The 16,293-nt window shown below is 46.8% G+C and overlaps 1 protein-coding gene across 4 annotated transcripts in view; it reads left to right on the top strand.

The window, feature by feature from the left end:
* Dpf3 (double PHD fingers 3) overlaps positions 1-16,293 on the top strand; it is a 232,638-nt gene that overhangs the window by 108,463 nt on the left and 107,882 nt on the right. For all 4 annotated transcript variants that reach the window (XR_016537567.1, XM_090344412.1, XM_090344409.1 and 1 more), the window contains exon 3: positions 6,108-6,215. Coding sequence is in view for 3 of the 4 variants with exons in the window: in XM_090344412.1 (XP_090200538.1) it covers positions 6,108-6,215 (108 nt within the window). In the remaining variant the exon portion in view is untranslated. The remainder of the gene's footprint in view (positions 1-6,107; positions 6,216-16,293) is intronic.

The raw sequence follows: 16,293 nt of genomic DNA, 5'->3' as shown, positions 1-16,293 counted from the left end.
TATCTTTATTGAATTCCTCCTTCACGACCTGCATTATTTTGCTTATTTCATTCAGCTGAATGAATTCTGAATGAATGATTGGACTTCTTTTTGAATTCATTCTGCCATTTATTTATATCTTCTTTGGATTCATTCAGGTGCTTATGTATATCCTCCTTAATATGATGACCAAAAGCTAGAGCTCTATCACTTGAGCCACAGCACCACATCCAGTTTTCTGGCAGTTAATTGGAGGTAAGAGTCCCATGGACTTTAGTGCCTGGGCTGGCTTTGAACAAAATCCTCAGATCTCAGCTTCTGAGTAGCTAGAATTAGAGACGTGAGCTACTGGCACCCGGCTGACCATTCTTATTTTTAATTTAATTTACTTATTGCTATTATAAAGAGGTTACATAAGTCAGGTATTGAATGCATATCTTTCTGGACAGCATCACCCCATCCTTTGCTCTCTCCTAGTTTTGCCCTCTGGTTGCCACATACAAGTTGCAGAGTTCATGTTTAACATAGAGTCTAGTGAGTATCACTGCTGCATTTATTCATTCTTTGTCCCTCCTTTTTTGTGCTCCCCCCTTACTCTCCGAAAGACAGATAAACAAAAACAGCCGGGTGCGGTGGCTCACGCCTGTAATCCTAGCTGCTCAGGAGGCTGAGATCTGAGGATTGTGGTTCAAAGCCAGCCTGGGCACTAGTCTATGAAACTCTTATCTCCAATTAATCACCAGAAAACTGGAAGTGGCGCTATGGCTCAAGGGGTAGGGTGGTAGCCTTGAGCTGAAGAGCTCAGGAACAGCACCCAGGCCCAGAGTTCAAACTCCCCAAAACAAAAAACAACAACAAAGGAAAAAAAATCTTATTTCCACCTCCTGGGATTTATTTCGATACGTACTGACTGCTTTATGATTAGCATTGTACCTTTGTGTTCCTCCCTGTTGATCATTCTTTTTTTTTTTTTTTTAAACCAGTCCTGGGCCTTGAACTCAGGGCCTGGGCACTGTCCTTGGACACTTTTTGCTCAAGGCCAGCATTCTGCTCTTGAGCTACAGTGCCACTTCCAGCTTTTTCTGTGTATGTGGTACCGAGGAATTGAACCCAGAGCTTTGTGCAGGGTAGGCAAGCACTCTACCACTATATATCTGAGGCCAAGATGTTGCTTAGGAGCTGTGATCACCTATGGTATTTCAGTTGACATAGGCAGCAACAGCGGCTGGCAGGCAGATTCAGGTGCTTTCTTACCACTGGACTCGGGGTATGTAACAAGAGCCAAGCAGTTATCTAGTGTTCATGGCACAGGCCTGACCATGAGCTCCAGTACATTTCAGATCTAACCCGAGTCTCCTATAGAAGGGCCATTTGTCCACTTCTGGGCTGATTTCATTCAATGAGCCTCTCCTACTTTCTGTATTGGGAGCTGCTATTGGCTGTAGTTTGTGAGTGAAGCAGATCACCCTTGTTCTGCCGGCACCCGGGTTTGCATCCCCAGGGTCAGCACCCCTTGGGGGCAATCCTCGAGTGCACCTCAGAGTGGGAGAGTTGTGCAGAGCACTGAGGTCTTCACTGGCTGGAGGAGGGCTGAGGGACCTAGTTGCCATGATTGGCAGCAAACACATGCCAGGGTACAGTTTCTAGACTGTGTGTGACAGTTTGCTTCTGTATATCCGTGTGTGTGTGTGTGTGTGTGTGTGTGTGTGTGTTGGGGTGGTTGTAGATATCTGATGATTCAGAAAGTGTGGGAGTAGGACGCTAGTCCACCTGGCAGTTATCACAGGGAGCCAGGAGGCAGACCTGCTTTGTTTTTGCCTTAGCAGAAGGTGAGGCCTCTGAGGACTAGAACTGCAGCCTATGCTGTGCGGGTCCCCACAGTGGGGTTGGAAGAGATTCTCATCTTCAACTTAACCACCTCTTCTGGCTATTTCTCACCCAGACTTGGTGGCAGGCTATCCCAAGATGTTCTGAGTCATGAATGTATCTTATTTTCAAGTATCTCAGTTTAAAAAAAAATACAACCTCGCTTGACGTGATATCTTTCTACAACCCTCTGAGCTAGGTGAGCAACAGAGTGCTTTTTTTTTGCTAGTCCTGGCTTGAGTTCAGGGCCTAAACACTGTCCTTGGGCTTTCTCAAGGCTAGAGCTCTACAACTTGAGCCACAGTACCACTTCCAGCTTTTTCTATGTATGTGGTACTAAGGAATCAAACCCTGGTCTTTGTGCATGCTAAGCAAGCACTCTACTATTAGGCCAAATTCCCAGCCCCCAGAACGTGTTTCTTTACTATGAAGTAACCTGCCACACCGGAACAGTTGCTGTCTCACAAACCCTTGCATGACGTTTAATTCTTTTAGGAGGTGTGGGTTTGTCTCACAGCTAGATTGGCAGTCTGTCACCAGGTTAGTGTTTTTCCTTTCTTCTCCACCTCCTGGAAGCCAGGGACTGGGTTTGGAACTGTTTGACACTTTTCTCTGCTGCCTTGGTTTTCCCATGCTTTTCTGCTATCCTGCTTTCTCCTTCATGATACCTCATGATCTTCCTCTCTTATTCTCTTCGGGTAGCGCAGGAGAGATGGTGCTACTTCCCCACCTCCCCCTGCTTATTCTAGATTGTGAATACTTTTAATCTACCATCCTATCCCCATCCCAGCTTTTTACTGAGGCCAGTTTGCTGGCTTTATGTAGGTATAATTAAAACAAAACCTTTGGGCCTGGGAGCTGTCCCTGAGGTTCTTCAGCTCAAGGCTAGCACTCTACCAGTTGAACCACAGTGCCACTTCTACCCTTTTTATTTTTAAAAATGTCATACCCATATAAAAATGGAGAGAAGAGGAAAATAAATGTCCGCATATCCTGGCCTTAACAATGATAAACCCTGGTTGATTTTGTTTCACTCATACCAACCTGCTATTTTTCTCCCTGTCTCCTGATTATTTTGAAGCAAAACCAAGACAACATATTATTTTATCTATAAGTATGTTGTTATATAGGTTAAGTACGTAAACCAGAACCATTCCATAACCGCGATCTCTTGAATTTAATATCATCAAATATTTGGTTTATATTCATTTTCTACCTCTAGTTTAAATTAGGATCCAAGTGGCATCCTTGTATTAATAACTGACATATCTCTCTTAAATCTCTTCAGATCTGTAGGCTTCTCTCATCCTCCTTACATGTTATTTGTTAAAGGAATGGGGTTGCTTGTACTATAGGGTTTCCCAGAACTTGGGTTTGCTGATTGTATCTCCGTGGTCTTATGCTTGTGAATTGGTAATGAGGTCTAGAGACTTATTTAGGTTTTTCTTTTCCTTCCTTTTTAAAATTAATTTTTATTTTTGTTGAGAGTGATTCTTAAGTGGTGGAGTGTACTTTCTTCAGGAGGCTCTTGTGGTGTGGGTATCTCTCTTTTATTGATGTTAGCAGCTCCTGATGATGATACTCACCTAGACTCATATTCCATTAAGATTTTCTGTAACAGTGACACCTGATTTGTTATTTGCTTATTGTAAGGTATAGGTAAGAAAGGTGGAATAAATGATTTTACCTATTTACTGTCCAAGTAAGTTAGTTAGTTCCTTGATATTCTTTAAAAAAATTCTTTTTCTTTTTTTTTTTTTTCCATTCCTTTGGCTTAGACTTAGGGCCTAAGCACTGCCCTTGTATTTTCTCAAGGCTAGAGCTCTACCACTTGAACCATAGAATCACTTCTGACTTTTGCAATGTGTGTGGTACTGAGGAATCAAACCTGCTAGGCAAGCACTCTACCACTAGGCCAAACTCCTGGCCCCTAGCTTAACTTTTTAAGTAGTCTATTATGCTATTAAAAATAGTCTGTGATCATTGTTTATGTAGCCAAGTCTCTGTAGATGAAATTTGATTGTTTCCATGTTTCATAGGATAAAATGTGCTGTAATAAATATTGTATTTTTATGTGTGGGTTTGTGATTGAGATTCCTAGAAATGTACTTGCTGGGTCGAAAGGTTAATACCTGGTACTGTTCTCCATCCGTATGTGTGGATCTTACTCCTGCTGCGTTGCTGAGAAACAGATGTACTTCTCACAGTGGGAGTCCTACAGTCTTGGGGACCACCATCCCCAGAGGGGACCTGTACATCTGGAAAGGCTCTAGAATCAGTTCCTACACTCAGGAATGATAGGATGACAGATGGCACAGTCCTGAAGTGAGCCACACCAGAAAGACTGAGCCATTTCCAGCGATGTCTCCCCTCAAGAGAGGTCGCAGCTAGACCTGTGGACTGGGGGTCAAGCCGACAGGCTGATTCTCTTTGGCTCATTTGGTCTTCTCTCCATCATCCCATGCCCGGTCCTCAATGCTCAGGGAGCTCAGAGCTGCAGAATACTTAAGTGCAGAAGCCCACATGACAGGAGTCCACTACGTCTCAACCTTACTAGTTTCTCTGGATCAGAGAGGGCCGAAGGAGCAAAACCTTCGCCTTGTTCCGAGTTTTGAAATGGTCAAGAACTGCTTTGGGATTTAAATGATACTTAGTACATAAGGTGCCTGAGCAGTTTGGTTCCTTTAATGCTAGGCTAGTTACTTCTGCTTGGGATCCAGCCCAAGGACGGTAAAGATGACAGGAAAAAATGAAAAGTGTGTGAATGGATACATAGTAATAGAACTTTTATAGACTTTCTCCCTACAAAGGCAAAAGAAAAAAGAAAGAAGGCAGTTCCCTCTCTTAACTGGTAAAGGCCTTAAAATGGAAGCGAATAGCTGGAAGTAGGGTCTTGATGTATTTGGGGCCCTGTGGTCTGATGGAGGCTGTGACACTGTCATGTGGGGTTGCCTATAACCCACAGCCGTCCTTGTCATGTGTAGTTACAGAAGACAGAGCTGTGGAGTTACTATACTTCAGAGTGAAATTGGAACATATTCAATCATTCATTCATTGGTTTGTTCACAGGCCTATGTTTGGCTTCTTCTACTTGTCAGGCGGAGCTCTGGGTCTCAAGGTTTTAATAAGAATAAAGACAGGGAAGCCAAGTCCTCTAATCTTAGCTACTTAGGAGTCTGAGATCTGATGATCACTGTTCAAAATCATTTCAGGGAGAAAAGTTGGTGAGTCTCTTTATCTCCAGTTAACCAGGGAAAATCTGGAAGTGGAGCTGTGGCTCAAGTGGTAGAGCACTTATTTTGAGCAAAAAAGATAAGTGAAAGTGTGAGGCTAGCATCAAGCTCCAGTACAGCATCTTCCCTCACCCATATCCTCCCCCCAAAAGAATAAGACAGAGAAGCTGTTCTCACTGCTCTTCCTCTTGCAGAGGTTGGGGGCTGCTTGGCTTGCTGGTTTGTATGGAGGGACATCGGAGGGATTTAGGAGGGCACACTGTGTTTTAAGAGTAGACTTTGCTCTTTCCCAGAAAATTGCAAATCTCTCTGGTCTTGGTCTCCTCCTAAGACTTTGCCCACCATATTGTGTACTACAGGAACCATAAGGGGTTGTCTGATGAGCAAGAAGTGCTTGGCACAATAGGGAAGCTGGAAATGTCAGAGACCAAATGTTAGTGGAAGCTCCCATTGGAAGACAGCGTGGAACATGAACCCATTTCTGTGTGAAAGGCCTAGGGGATGTCCCAGAGAAGCAAGCCAGGGAACCTGGGCTCTGTAATAGGTATAGAGTCCCATGAGGAGCCAGCAAGCAGATCTTGCTTTTTTGATCCTGCGGCCTTGAAATGCTCCTCAATCCAGACTGCTTCCCAGGTAGACTTGTGACTTCGGCTCAACTTTGGAGGGAATTGCTTAACTTGAACCTGGAGAGAGGGGCAATTAGGTTGGCTGGCAGGTTCCCGGGGGATCAAAGTCCCTCTAGTGTTCTCCTGAGGCCTAGATAGTAGAACTGGTTTTGGTGAAGGCAGTGCTTTGTTTTCCTGGCATTGTCTTGCTGAACAGTTTGGTGGAGCAGACAGAGCAAAGGACTGAGGTCAGATGACCTAGATTCAGCCTTGGCCCTATCATAAGCCAGATGTTGACTATGATGAGTTACTTCATCTCTCTGGACTTGAGTTTTCTCTTCCTGTGAATGACAAACTCAGTGAGGGGAGTTTCCAAGACTCCTAACCTGAAATCTTTTTATCTTTACATTGTCTCTGTCTATAGGGCTGGCTCCAGGGCAGCTGTACACATACCCAGCCCGCTGCTGGCGCAAGAAAAGACGATTGCATCCGCCTGAGGACCCGAAGTTACGACTGCTGGAAATCAAGCCTGGTGAGTGTTCTGGGGAAGTGGGTTGGGCCATGGCAGCTGAGCAGGGAGACCTGGGTTGTCTGAGTACAATTACTAGTCGGCTTCTTGATCTAGGATGTGAATTGTCCAGGATGGTCAGGTGCCCATGGGGCCCTCAAAGGTGTGTCTCTGAGCCCGCTTTTGGGCACAAATATTCCCACCTGCACCTCTCTTCTGCTGTCTCCAGACTCCTCCCTTCTAGTCATCCCTCTTTTGCTACTCCAGGGAGACAAAGTGGGGAGCTGGAGAGAGGGGTCAGGCCCAGGGCACTTCTACTAGAGCCTAAGTTTCTGCATGATTTTGGGCCAGGTACTACCTTCTGGTGGCCTCAAGTAAAGACACCTATTCCAGGTGTCTGAGGAGAAGAGAGACCCTATGAATCCGCTCCCCACTGCCTGAGTGACCTTCTAGGAGCCTCTTACTCAGAAAGAACTAGGCCATTAGAATTATAACTGGCCTTGGCCCTGTGTGAGAGCTGGGGTTTAGAACATAGCTTCGTGGTTCTGCAGGAGGAAACTTGACAGCCCTCGTGCTTGTCTTGGGGCCTTTGTTAAGCACATCTCTGGGGGGCTAAATGGCTGGGATGTGACTCAAATGGTGGGAACAGTGCTGTTCAGGAGGCATATGCAGAATCAGTGCTCCCCTCCCATGTCACCAGAGTTTTGCCAGGTGTCTGGCAGCCACTTCTGCCCGCCCTTTCTGCACTGACCCCGTAGCCTGAGGTTGTGCTGTAAATGCTTTCCTGTGGTGGTTTGGAATTGTTTGTCTAACCCAGATTTCGCTTAGGTAGCAGTTTTATTTATGGGGAATGGACAGAAAAGCTGGATTCTTCAGTGTGCTTCTTGTGTTCTGAAATGTCCTCACACAATTTATAGATCTTCACAAACACTTCAGGGCAATGGCTGAGTTGTTCCAACCTCTCCTCCATGCAGGCTGCTGGAGATTTTAGTCTCCCAGAGACACAACCCATGGAAATGGAAGGCAAACATTTTCGCAGAGGGAGGCAAGAAGCTCCTGTTGGTTGCTTGACCTTCTGTCTGCAGTTGTGGGCTTTAGGTATCCTGGTGTCTCAGAGTTTATGCCTTGCCTGTGGATGCCCAGGAAACAACTGCCCTCACACATCTGTCCCATGCTTGGCTTGCTGTGACAGGCCAGAAAAACAGAAGGGAAAAGGCTGAGCTGGTGGTTTTCTGTCACAATCCCTAGCATATGATAACTCTACCTGTGACCGTTTGGAGGTTTCGCCTCTGTGTTGTGTTCTGGCAGAAGAAGTTCTGTCAGATTTGGGGTACAGGCCCAGCCCCACAATGCTGAGCATCCTGGAGCAAGACCAAGGATGGCTCTGGCCCTTGGGAGGAGCTCAGGGTGTGAATAAAGAACTTTTCAGATGACAGAGCTGCTTCTTAGGTGAACTAGTTTCCCTCTTTGGGTAAGTAGACCTATTACTAACTAAGCCTATGACACCTTAAGCCCCAAGGCCTTTTGGCCAAATGCCTGTGGATGGCTTCATGATCTTGTTCTGGATCTGTCACCAGGTCCAGCTGGTGCTTAGGGCATGCAAGGTGGTGAGGAAAGATGCCATGGAAGAGCCCTGCACCCTGAGATAATGTACAAGCCTCAGCCCGGAACCTGAAAACAGTCAGGACTCACCAAAATTGCATACTGCTCTCCCAGAAGGCAATGCACTTTTGCATTTGGATTTTTCACATTAGGCAACATTTTAGACAAGTGCTTGCCTTCCAGGTAGGCCTTACCTACAGCACTTGGTGCCTCCTCTGGGTGGGCACTTACAAAATGATTTCTCATGGTGGATTCAGGAACATGGGCTGCCTCTCACATGTACTTGTGTGGGGTGACCTGCGCTTATCATCCACCACATGCGATTTCCACTTGAGAGCAACTCCTCCTCCCTTTTCTGGGGTATGTCCTCCCTAAGCACACGATTGACTTGGATGCTGTTTTCAAACAAAGATCTCTTATTTTTATTCCATTTGATTTGGGCTCAAGGGCAGAGGAGCATTTTGTGTATATATTGTGCCATTCCCAGCGTGTCTATCTTCCTTTTTGTTCCTGTCTGAATCTGGCGGTGACAGGGAGCTTACAGCAAAGGCCAGGAGGTGTGAGGGTCAGTACTGGCTGGCCCTAGTTCTGCACTGCTTTGTGCAGAAGTTGGTTCAGGTCAGAGGGAATGGGTATGTCTCAGGGGGCCTGAGGGATCCTGGAGGAGGTCTGATGAGCTATCACTTCCATTACTTCTGGTTTTGCCTCCAGAGCACAAAGCTTATCTGGGGCGAGGAGGTTCCCTGGGTGGGGAGAGCAGAGGCAGATCTTGGCTGCCAGTAAGTTGTTCCTTCCTGGGCTCCGTTGCATCCCGATGGAGGGACTCCCCAGTCTCGCTTTCCTCATACCATCTGCTTCGCTGTGGCGATGCCATCCTCCTACGTTTCTTTACTACTTACTGGAAAGAAAACTGTGTGTGTTCGGGGAGTGGGGGGAGAAGTGGGAGGTGGCTGGGAGCCTGGGAGAGCTTTTTAAAGTCAGAGAGTGTTCACGGTGTTCCTGCTCGGGGACACTTCTCACGCCCAGCATCTCTCCTCCAGTCAGTCTTGAACAAACATCTCCCAACCTCCTACTTGCCTGGGTGGCTTCAGGACAACACATACAACACGATTTCTTTCCTCTGACTAACAACTGAGTTCAGAATTCTCTGTAGCTTGCATTTGGCTGCAGAAGCAAAGCAAAGTGTATGACAACTCAGCTATCACATTCTCTATAATACCAGGCTCAGGCAAGAGCAGGGGCCAGTGAAGGGTCTCCCCAACCCCTACCCCTGAGAACTGAGCTCTGGCACCCCTTGACAAGAGGGTGAGCTGGCAGGCAAGAAAGATGGGTGGTAAATACCCACTGGAAAGCCCTAAAGTAGGGGTGGATGCTGGGCAAGAGCCAGCTGATTAAAAAGAGGGCCTTTAGATTCCTTTTTTTTTTCTTTTTTCTTTTTTTTGTGAAGGAAAGAAAAAGGCTGGGAACAAACTTTTACTTATGTCCCTCCGGATCATATGCTCAGATAGTCTGCTTAGATCAATTTAGCGTCTTTTTGCCCCAGACCTTTGGTCCCTATGGTCCCAGGAAGATATTATCTTCATTTTAAAGGCTGCAAAACTGTAGTGAAGATTAGGAACTTAATTTCCCAGGGGGCATCCGTGGGGAAGCCAAGAACTCTAAGGGGAGCCAGTGGGAACCAAGAAACGCCTTGTTCCACGACCCCAGCCCACATGAGCAGAGGCTGAAAGTTGAAATTCCTCCGGTTCCCCGAATACTGGGGCCTTGATCTCTCCGCCGTGGGACAGTTGGGGAGCAACAGAAGCCCTTTGCTTCTCTACCTAATTCCCAGGATGATTCCAGGAAGGCAGTCTGGGATAGGGTTCTGGTTCTTCCTCTTCTTTTTTTTTTGGATTGCATTTGGCAGTCTCTCAATGAGCAGAGATAAATGACCCAGAACGCCCTGTCCATTTTGTTGAGGAAACTAACTTCTGTCAGGAGCCTTGAAGGACACTGTAGTTTAGGGCATCCTGAAGCAGAGGGAGCCCTAAGCTGGCCCACAAGTCCTTGCAGCAAGCAGATGCAAGGACTCTCTGAGGGATATGGGTAAGGGGCTGGTTCAGGCAGAGAGGCTAGAGTCCTGCCTGCCTCACCCGCCTAGGGCTCTGGCCCTGCTGTGCTGAACTGCCAGAACTTTACAGATGGGAGTGGGCTGCGGCCAACTTCCTCAGCTTTTGAAAAAAATCCTGCATCTTAATTAGTTCCCTACTGCTTTTGTACATGGCCCACATTTTAATAGTCTCCAGGCTTCTTCCACCATTTGCTCTCTGATGTTCAGTGTGATTTCTCTTCTCTCTAAGACAGTCCCTCCAGGTCCTCTGACATCCTATCCACGAACAACTTAAGGAATGCTGATGTGCCAAGCATGTAGCCTGAGATTGATGAGGCTGTCAGCGGGGGCCTGTGCCCCCCAGCCCTCCCTCTCTGCCATGCGCGCTTCAGATGGATGAGCTGGGTAGGATGGGTACCAGCGGGGGAGGTGAAGGAAAGGACTCATGGAACCCTGAGCCAGGTGTGAGAAGGGTGGACAGTGTGACCTTCTCCTGGCCTGCAGAGGAGTCTGGCTGTGTCCTTCCCCCACCCCCATCTGTCAGTCTTATCTGTCTCTGTGCAGGGGTGGTGAGGGGGGTTGCCAGAGCGTGGTAGGGCTGGGAGAATGGATGCCTTCAAGTGCATCAAGGGGAAATGACCGGTCATTTATCTCTTTCCTGCAGTGTCAGAGTGGGCAGCCATCCATCCTGCAGTAGGCAATGGCTGCCTCTTCTGCTTCTGTTGGCTCCATGGGCAGCTGGGGAGAAATGGGCAGCCCTTCTGTGCCAGGCCACTTTATGCTAAAGGTTTTGCTGGTGTTCGAGGGACCTGCTCCTGTGACACCTCTGTAGTCTCAAGGAATAGTTTGGGTGTCCCTCCAGGGCCCTGGGAGCTTGCGCTGGCTGAGGATGTCAGCCTGCAGGTGGAACCAGGCAGGAAAGCCACACGACTGTGGCAGTTTCCATGGCTCTGTTTTGAGGTTGGGTCTGTCTGAGCCATGTATAGATTAGTGGTGATAATCCTGAGGAATCGCTCAGTTCTGCCATTATGATTCACCTGTCTCTCCCCCTTGGCAGGGGTCCACTTTGCCTTTTCGTCTATATCCCTAGCAGCCAGCATGAGGCCTGGCACACACTGGACAGATAGTGAAGATTTATTAAAAGAGTGAAGGAAAGAACTGGGCCCGCATTGATCTCAACCTTGAGAACTTACTAAACTCTCACCATCTCCCTTTTGCAGATGAGGGAGGCTGAGCGAGGGAGGAGGGGCCTGGGGCATTGAGATGACTTCCTGTCCAGTTTCCATCCTGGTCTATAGATGTGTCCCGGCTTTGTCCTCTTACTTGTCTTTGGCTGTGGGTTGGAGGGACCTTCTTTTGTGCCACACAGCTATGCTGTGCAGGAACATGCCACTAAAGGGGATCAGTGGACCTGGCTTCAGTCCAGACCCCTCTGCCCACTGGCTTTGTGATTTGAGGTGATTACCCAAATGCTTGTGCCTTGATTCTTCATCTGTGAGATGTCAACCATAGTAGCTCCATAGGGCAATGCTAGGAGTCGGATGGGATGATGGATAATGGGGCATTGGGACTTTGCCACCATCCTGTACTGCAGGGTGGCATGGAGGGGGGGTGTCTCAGCTAAAGGGGTTCTATTCCTGAGCATCACAATGAGCTCACTGCCTTGCTGGGAAATGTATGTTGTGTCTGGCTCAGAATGGTGACATATTCTGCTGAGTCTTTTAAAAGAGCTTCTGGCCAGCATCTTATACAAGAGGCAAACAGACCCAGCACCTTGTCCAGAACTACAGCGTCCGTGGCCCCATCCCTTAGGTCTCATGGCTAGGCTGTGCGGGCACAGAATTAAAGTTGGAAGGCTTTGATTCTGCATTTATCGTACTGTTATCTCCTGGCATGCTAGGCTAGGCCCCTGTCTGGGTCTTTTCTCTTGCCTATTACATTAGCTGGCCTACTTTCTTCTGGAGTCACCATTCCTTTTTGAACTTGGCCTGGTACACCACAACGTGGCTATATTAGCAATTGGGCACTTGACCTTGAAGCCTGGCATTACCCTGGGTCACGGTGTGCAGAAGCTCCCTGCTTGGGAGCCAGGAGACCCTCCTGACTCAGGATGTGTCTGACAAGCAGATTGTACCGCCACAAGGACTGAGGTATGTCCATATCCGTGTCATGTGATCTCCCTATCGAATACTGATCTCACTGGGGGGGCCCTGACACCTCACACTACCTCCTATCTAGTCTCTCTGCAGCCACCTACACTCTCTTACGGGGATTTTTGTTGCATATAGTAGGCGTCATGATGTCACTCTTTGCTGAAAATCCCAGTGCTTGCCATTCCATCTAGGATGGAAGCCAGCATTCTCCCTGCTGCCTGCCCAGTCCTTCAAGGCCATTGCGCCTCTCTGAAGTGATCTTCTACCAGTCCCCAGCTTGCTGTGCTCTGAGAGGGTATCAGGGTCCGTGACAATGGTCCCCTGTCTGGAATGTTTTTGTGTGAGTATCAGTGCAGCCTGATCCTCCTCCTCCAGACTTGTATTTTCCTGGCCGAATTTAAATGTGTCATTTGCCACCACCTGATCCTGTCACTTCATGCCTCAGTCTCCTCAACTCTGCTTTGTCTTTTCTCCATTACCAAATGTCATCTGACCGCAGGGTTTTCGCCTTTATTTCCTGTTTTCTGTCTCCCCTATGTATTATTTCTTATGAGCTTGAGTATAAGTTCTCTGGATGGGAACATTTATTTATTTTTTTTGGTGGGGAGGAGACGGTGTCTTTTCTATTCCGAACTGTGTCCCTAATACCTGGGATAGAGCCAGACTCATCAGTGTTCAGTAATGACTAGAGCAGGTGTCTTCCACCGTGGTTCTACTATGGTGTCGGGCCAGGCCTGCAGGAGCTGTCACACTGACGTGACATGGTAGCAGAACCAGCTTCCCAGCTTTGAGCTGTGTCCCACTCTCTTCTACCTCCATTGTGTGACTGCTCTGGAGTCTCCCTTCTTGTTCTATCCCCTCTGGGCTGAGCTCATGCTGGGGAAAGCTGGTGGCCAAGAGTATTAGAAGGAACAATTTTGGCCAACGGAGCCCCAGAAGAGGGAGGCTTGAAGAAGTGAGAAGAGAAACCACTCCTATGCTGAGAAGACACACATAACAACAGACTTGGGGTTTGTTCTAGTTTTACTGATGGGGAGACTAAGGCCAAAGGTGTGGCTTAGGAGAATAGAGCTGAGATGCTCTACAGATAGCTTCTGGCACTTTCCAGCGGTTTGAATTCCTTGAATGACTTATCTTTATTTTTCCTAGATTTAAAAAAAATTTTTTTTAGTGATCCTGGGACTTGAACGTAGGGCCTGGATGGGAGCTTTTTTGCTTAAGGCTAGCTTTCTACCATGCAAGCCACAGCTCTATTTCTGGATTTTTGGTAATCAATTGGATATAAAATTTGCATAGACTTTCTTGCATAGACTTTCAGCCTCCTGACTTGCTAGAGTTATAGACATGAGCTGCTAGTGCTTGGCTGACCTAGTTTTATTAAGGTATAATTGACAAATTGTCTATCTATCTATCTATCTATCTATCTATCTATCTATCTATCTATCTTTATGGTATACTGCATAATATTTTTCTTATTCTGGTGCTGGGGAATCAATCCAAGAATGTATTTATACTATGTAAACACTACCACCAGGTCAATCTCGAGCCTACGCAAATTTTAAAACATTTTATTATTTATTTATTTATTTATTATGCTAGTACTGGGGCTTGGTCCCAGGACCTTGCACTCTTACTTAGCTTTTTTACTCAAGTTGATGCCACTTGAGCCACAGCTTTACTTTTGGCTTTTTGGTGATTAATTGGAAATAAGAGTCTCATGGACTTACCTGCCTGGGCTGGCCTCAAGCCACAATCCTCAGATCTTAGCCTCCTGAATGGCTAGAATGGAAGCCAGTGACTCATGCCTGTAATCCTAGCTACTCAGGTGGCTGAGATCTGAGGTCCATCATTCAAAGCCAGCTCAGGCATGAAAGTCTGTGAGACTCTTATCTCCAATTAACCACTAGAAAATCAGAAGTGGTGCTGTGGCTCAAAGTGATAGAATGCTAGACTTGAGTGGAAGAGCTCAGGGACAACTCCCAGGCCTAGAGTTCAAGCCCATGACCAACAAAATAACTACTAATTAATTAGTAAACATTAATTATACAAGAGAGATTTCATTATGACATGACATTTTCCTTCTTCATGAATGCTTTGCTAAACCTAGATATTATGGCATCACTAAATAGAGCCAACAAATGCATCTACCACCCTACATACATACAGTGTTTGTGTTTGGGACATTTAAGATCTATTCCCTTTGTGCAGTGTTCAAGTATGTAATACTTTATTAATAGCTGCTGTGACCCTACTGTACTTCAGGTCTCCAGACTGCGTTCACCCTGTGTAACTGAAACTTCCTTTCACCAACATCCTTGGATTACTCCATTCCCACCATCCTTTCCCACCCGGTCCATCCTGCTACACTTGGCCTGTGGGCCAGCCGGGGTTGGGGGGGGGGCGGAGGGGAGTTCCTTTTTTCCTTTGTCACAGTGGGTGTCTCTTTGTGTCTGGGGCTAGGGAAGTACTTACCTGAGGTTGCAGCCTGAGGTCCTGGAACCCACCTTGTGTGTCTTCTTTGGGGTGTGTATGTGAGAGGAGTGAATAGGCACAGCTGAGGCCACACGTGGGGAGTGGGGTGGGCGATCCATCTCCCATTGTGTGGCTATTCTAGGATTCTAACACAAGCAACAAGGGCCTGTGGGGTGCAGCCTGGGTGATATGCTGTTGATGTGAGCCTCATCTATTTTGAGCTTTATGAATCACAAAGCAGGGAGTCAAATTCAGCCAAGAAAATGGCTACCCTAGGCAACAAACAGATTCCTGGACCTGCCACCATGTTGGGAAGCAGGTCTCTGGTTCCTCCCACTCCCCTCCCACCCGTATCTGCTTTGATGAGGTGAATGATACAGCACCCCCTCCTTTCTCTCTCCATGAATCTGATGGGGATAAATGAAATCATGATTCTTAAGCTGCTTGTACCTTGGTGTAAGTTAATGTACAAATCCAAGGACCTGTGACCAGCTTAACTCTTCAAAATAAGGACCCAGAAAACTGTACATTTGTATTGTTAAAGAAAAACTAGATGCAGAGAATGGGAGTGTTTAGGATCTAGCCAGAGACTCTTTGCCATTGTCTGTGGAATGGCTCCCTCCGAAACCCTGTAGCATCTCCAGGCTCCTGCATCACAGGGAGCTTGTGATGGATGGACGGATGGATGTGCCTTGTCGGGCTGTTTCACCACAATTTCCCTTGGGGCCAGCTGTCTGTTGGCAGAGCCTAGCCTCCCGAAAGATGGTATCTCATGCAAACTCGACAGCTAACAGACAGCTTCTCTCTTTGTATATTTCCCCAAAGAAGGACTGTCTTAATCTGTTGTTGTTGTGTTGTGGTTTTTATTAATGGCATATTTTATTATAATCTGCATATGACTTGCAGGTTCCCAGACCTCTATCCTGGGTCTAATAATGAAGGGAAAGGCGTCAGAGGTTCTGTGAGCCTATGGCATCCGAGGCGTGTGCATCTTTAAATGACCTGGGATTTAATTACTCACCCGGCTCCCACATTGCACTTTCAAGACTCATCTCTTGTGCATCCTATTAATGAGCGCGGTGGCTCCAGCAGCTCAGTGGAAGCTTTGCTTTCAGTGCATTGGGTAGCAAGCTTGGGGCACCTGTGTCAAGGGCTTGTGGCTTTGATCTGCCCATGAGAGGATGGCTGGCCTGTTCACAGCTTGGGGAGAAGTCACTACAGTTCACTTTTTTTTTTTGCATTGCTTTGATTTGTGCTTTTTTTTTTTTTTAACTTTCTATGCTTCAATCCTTGTTTGTCTAAGTTTTTTTTTTTTTCTTATTTGGAAACTGATTTGCTTCGGTTTGCACAGAAGCTGTCTCTGGTGTGATGGATCGTGCTGGAAGTCACCCAAAGACTATCTCTGTTCCCAATTAGAAGTGGAGGCAGAGTGGCTTTCAGGGGCCCAGGGAGGCGGCTGGCTTGGGTGACAGCTGCTGCTCTGAAAAAAGTAATGATTCATAGGTTTATATCTATGTGTATAAAATCAGGCTAATTTAAAGATAAATTTGTGTGTGTGAGTGGTGTGTGTGTGTGTGTGTGTGTGTGTGTGTATGTGTGCATGTATGTGTTTGGGACCATTTTCTTTTAATGTCAAATGCTAGTTTCAGTTGGGTCATATGGTGTTCAAATATGTGTGAGATACAGCATGAGTATGCCTTTAAATGAATTGCTAAGTCTTATATCCAGATGAGACATATTGGAGAAGAATTGAATGAATGAAACCTCTTAGGGCTCAATGCAGCAT

The sequence above is a fragment of the Megascapheus bottae genome, chromosome 14, assembly GCF_031878675.1.
Source record: "Megascapheus bottae isolate mThoBot1 chromosome 14, mThoBot2.hap1, whole genome shotgun sequence".
NCBI classification, from domain to species: Eukaryota; Metazoa; Chordata; class Mammalia; order Rodentia; family Geomyidae; genus Megascapheus; species Megascapheus bottae.
Note: the sequence above shows the minus strand (reverse complement) of the source record. Positions and strands in the feature narration are given on the sequence as shown.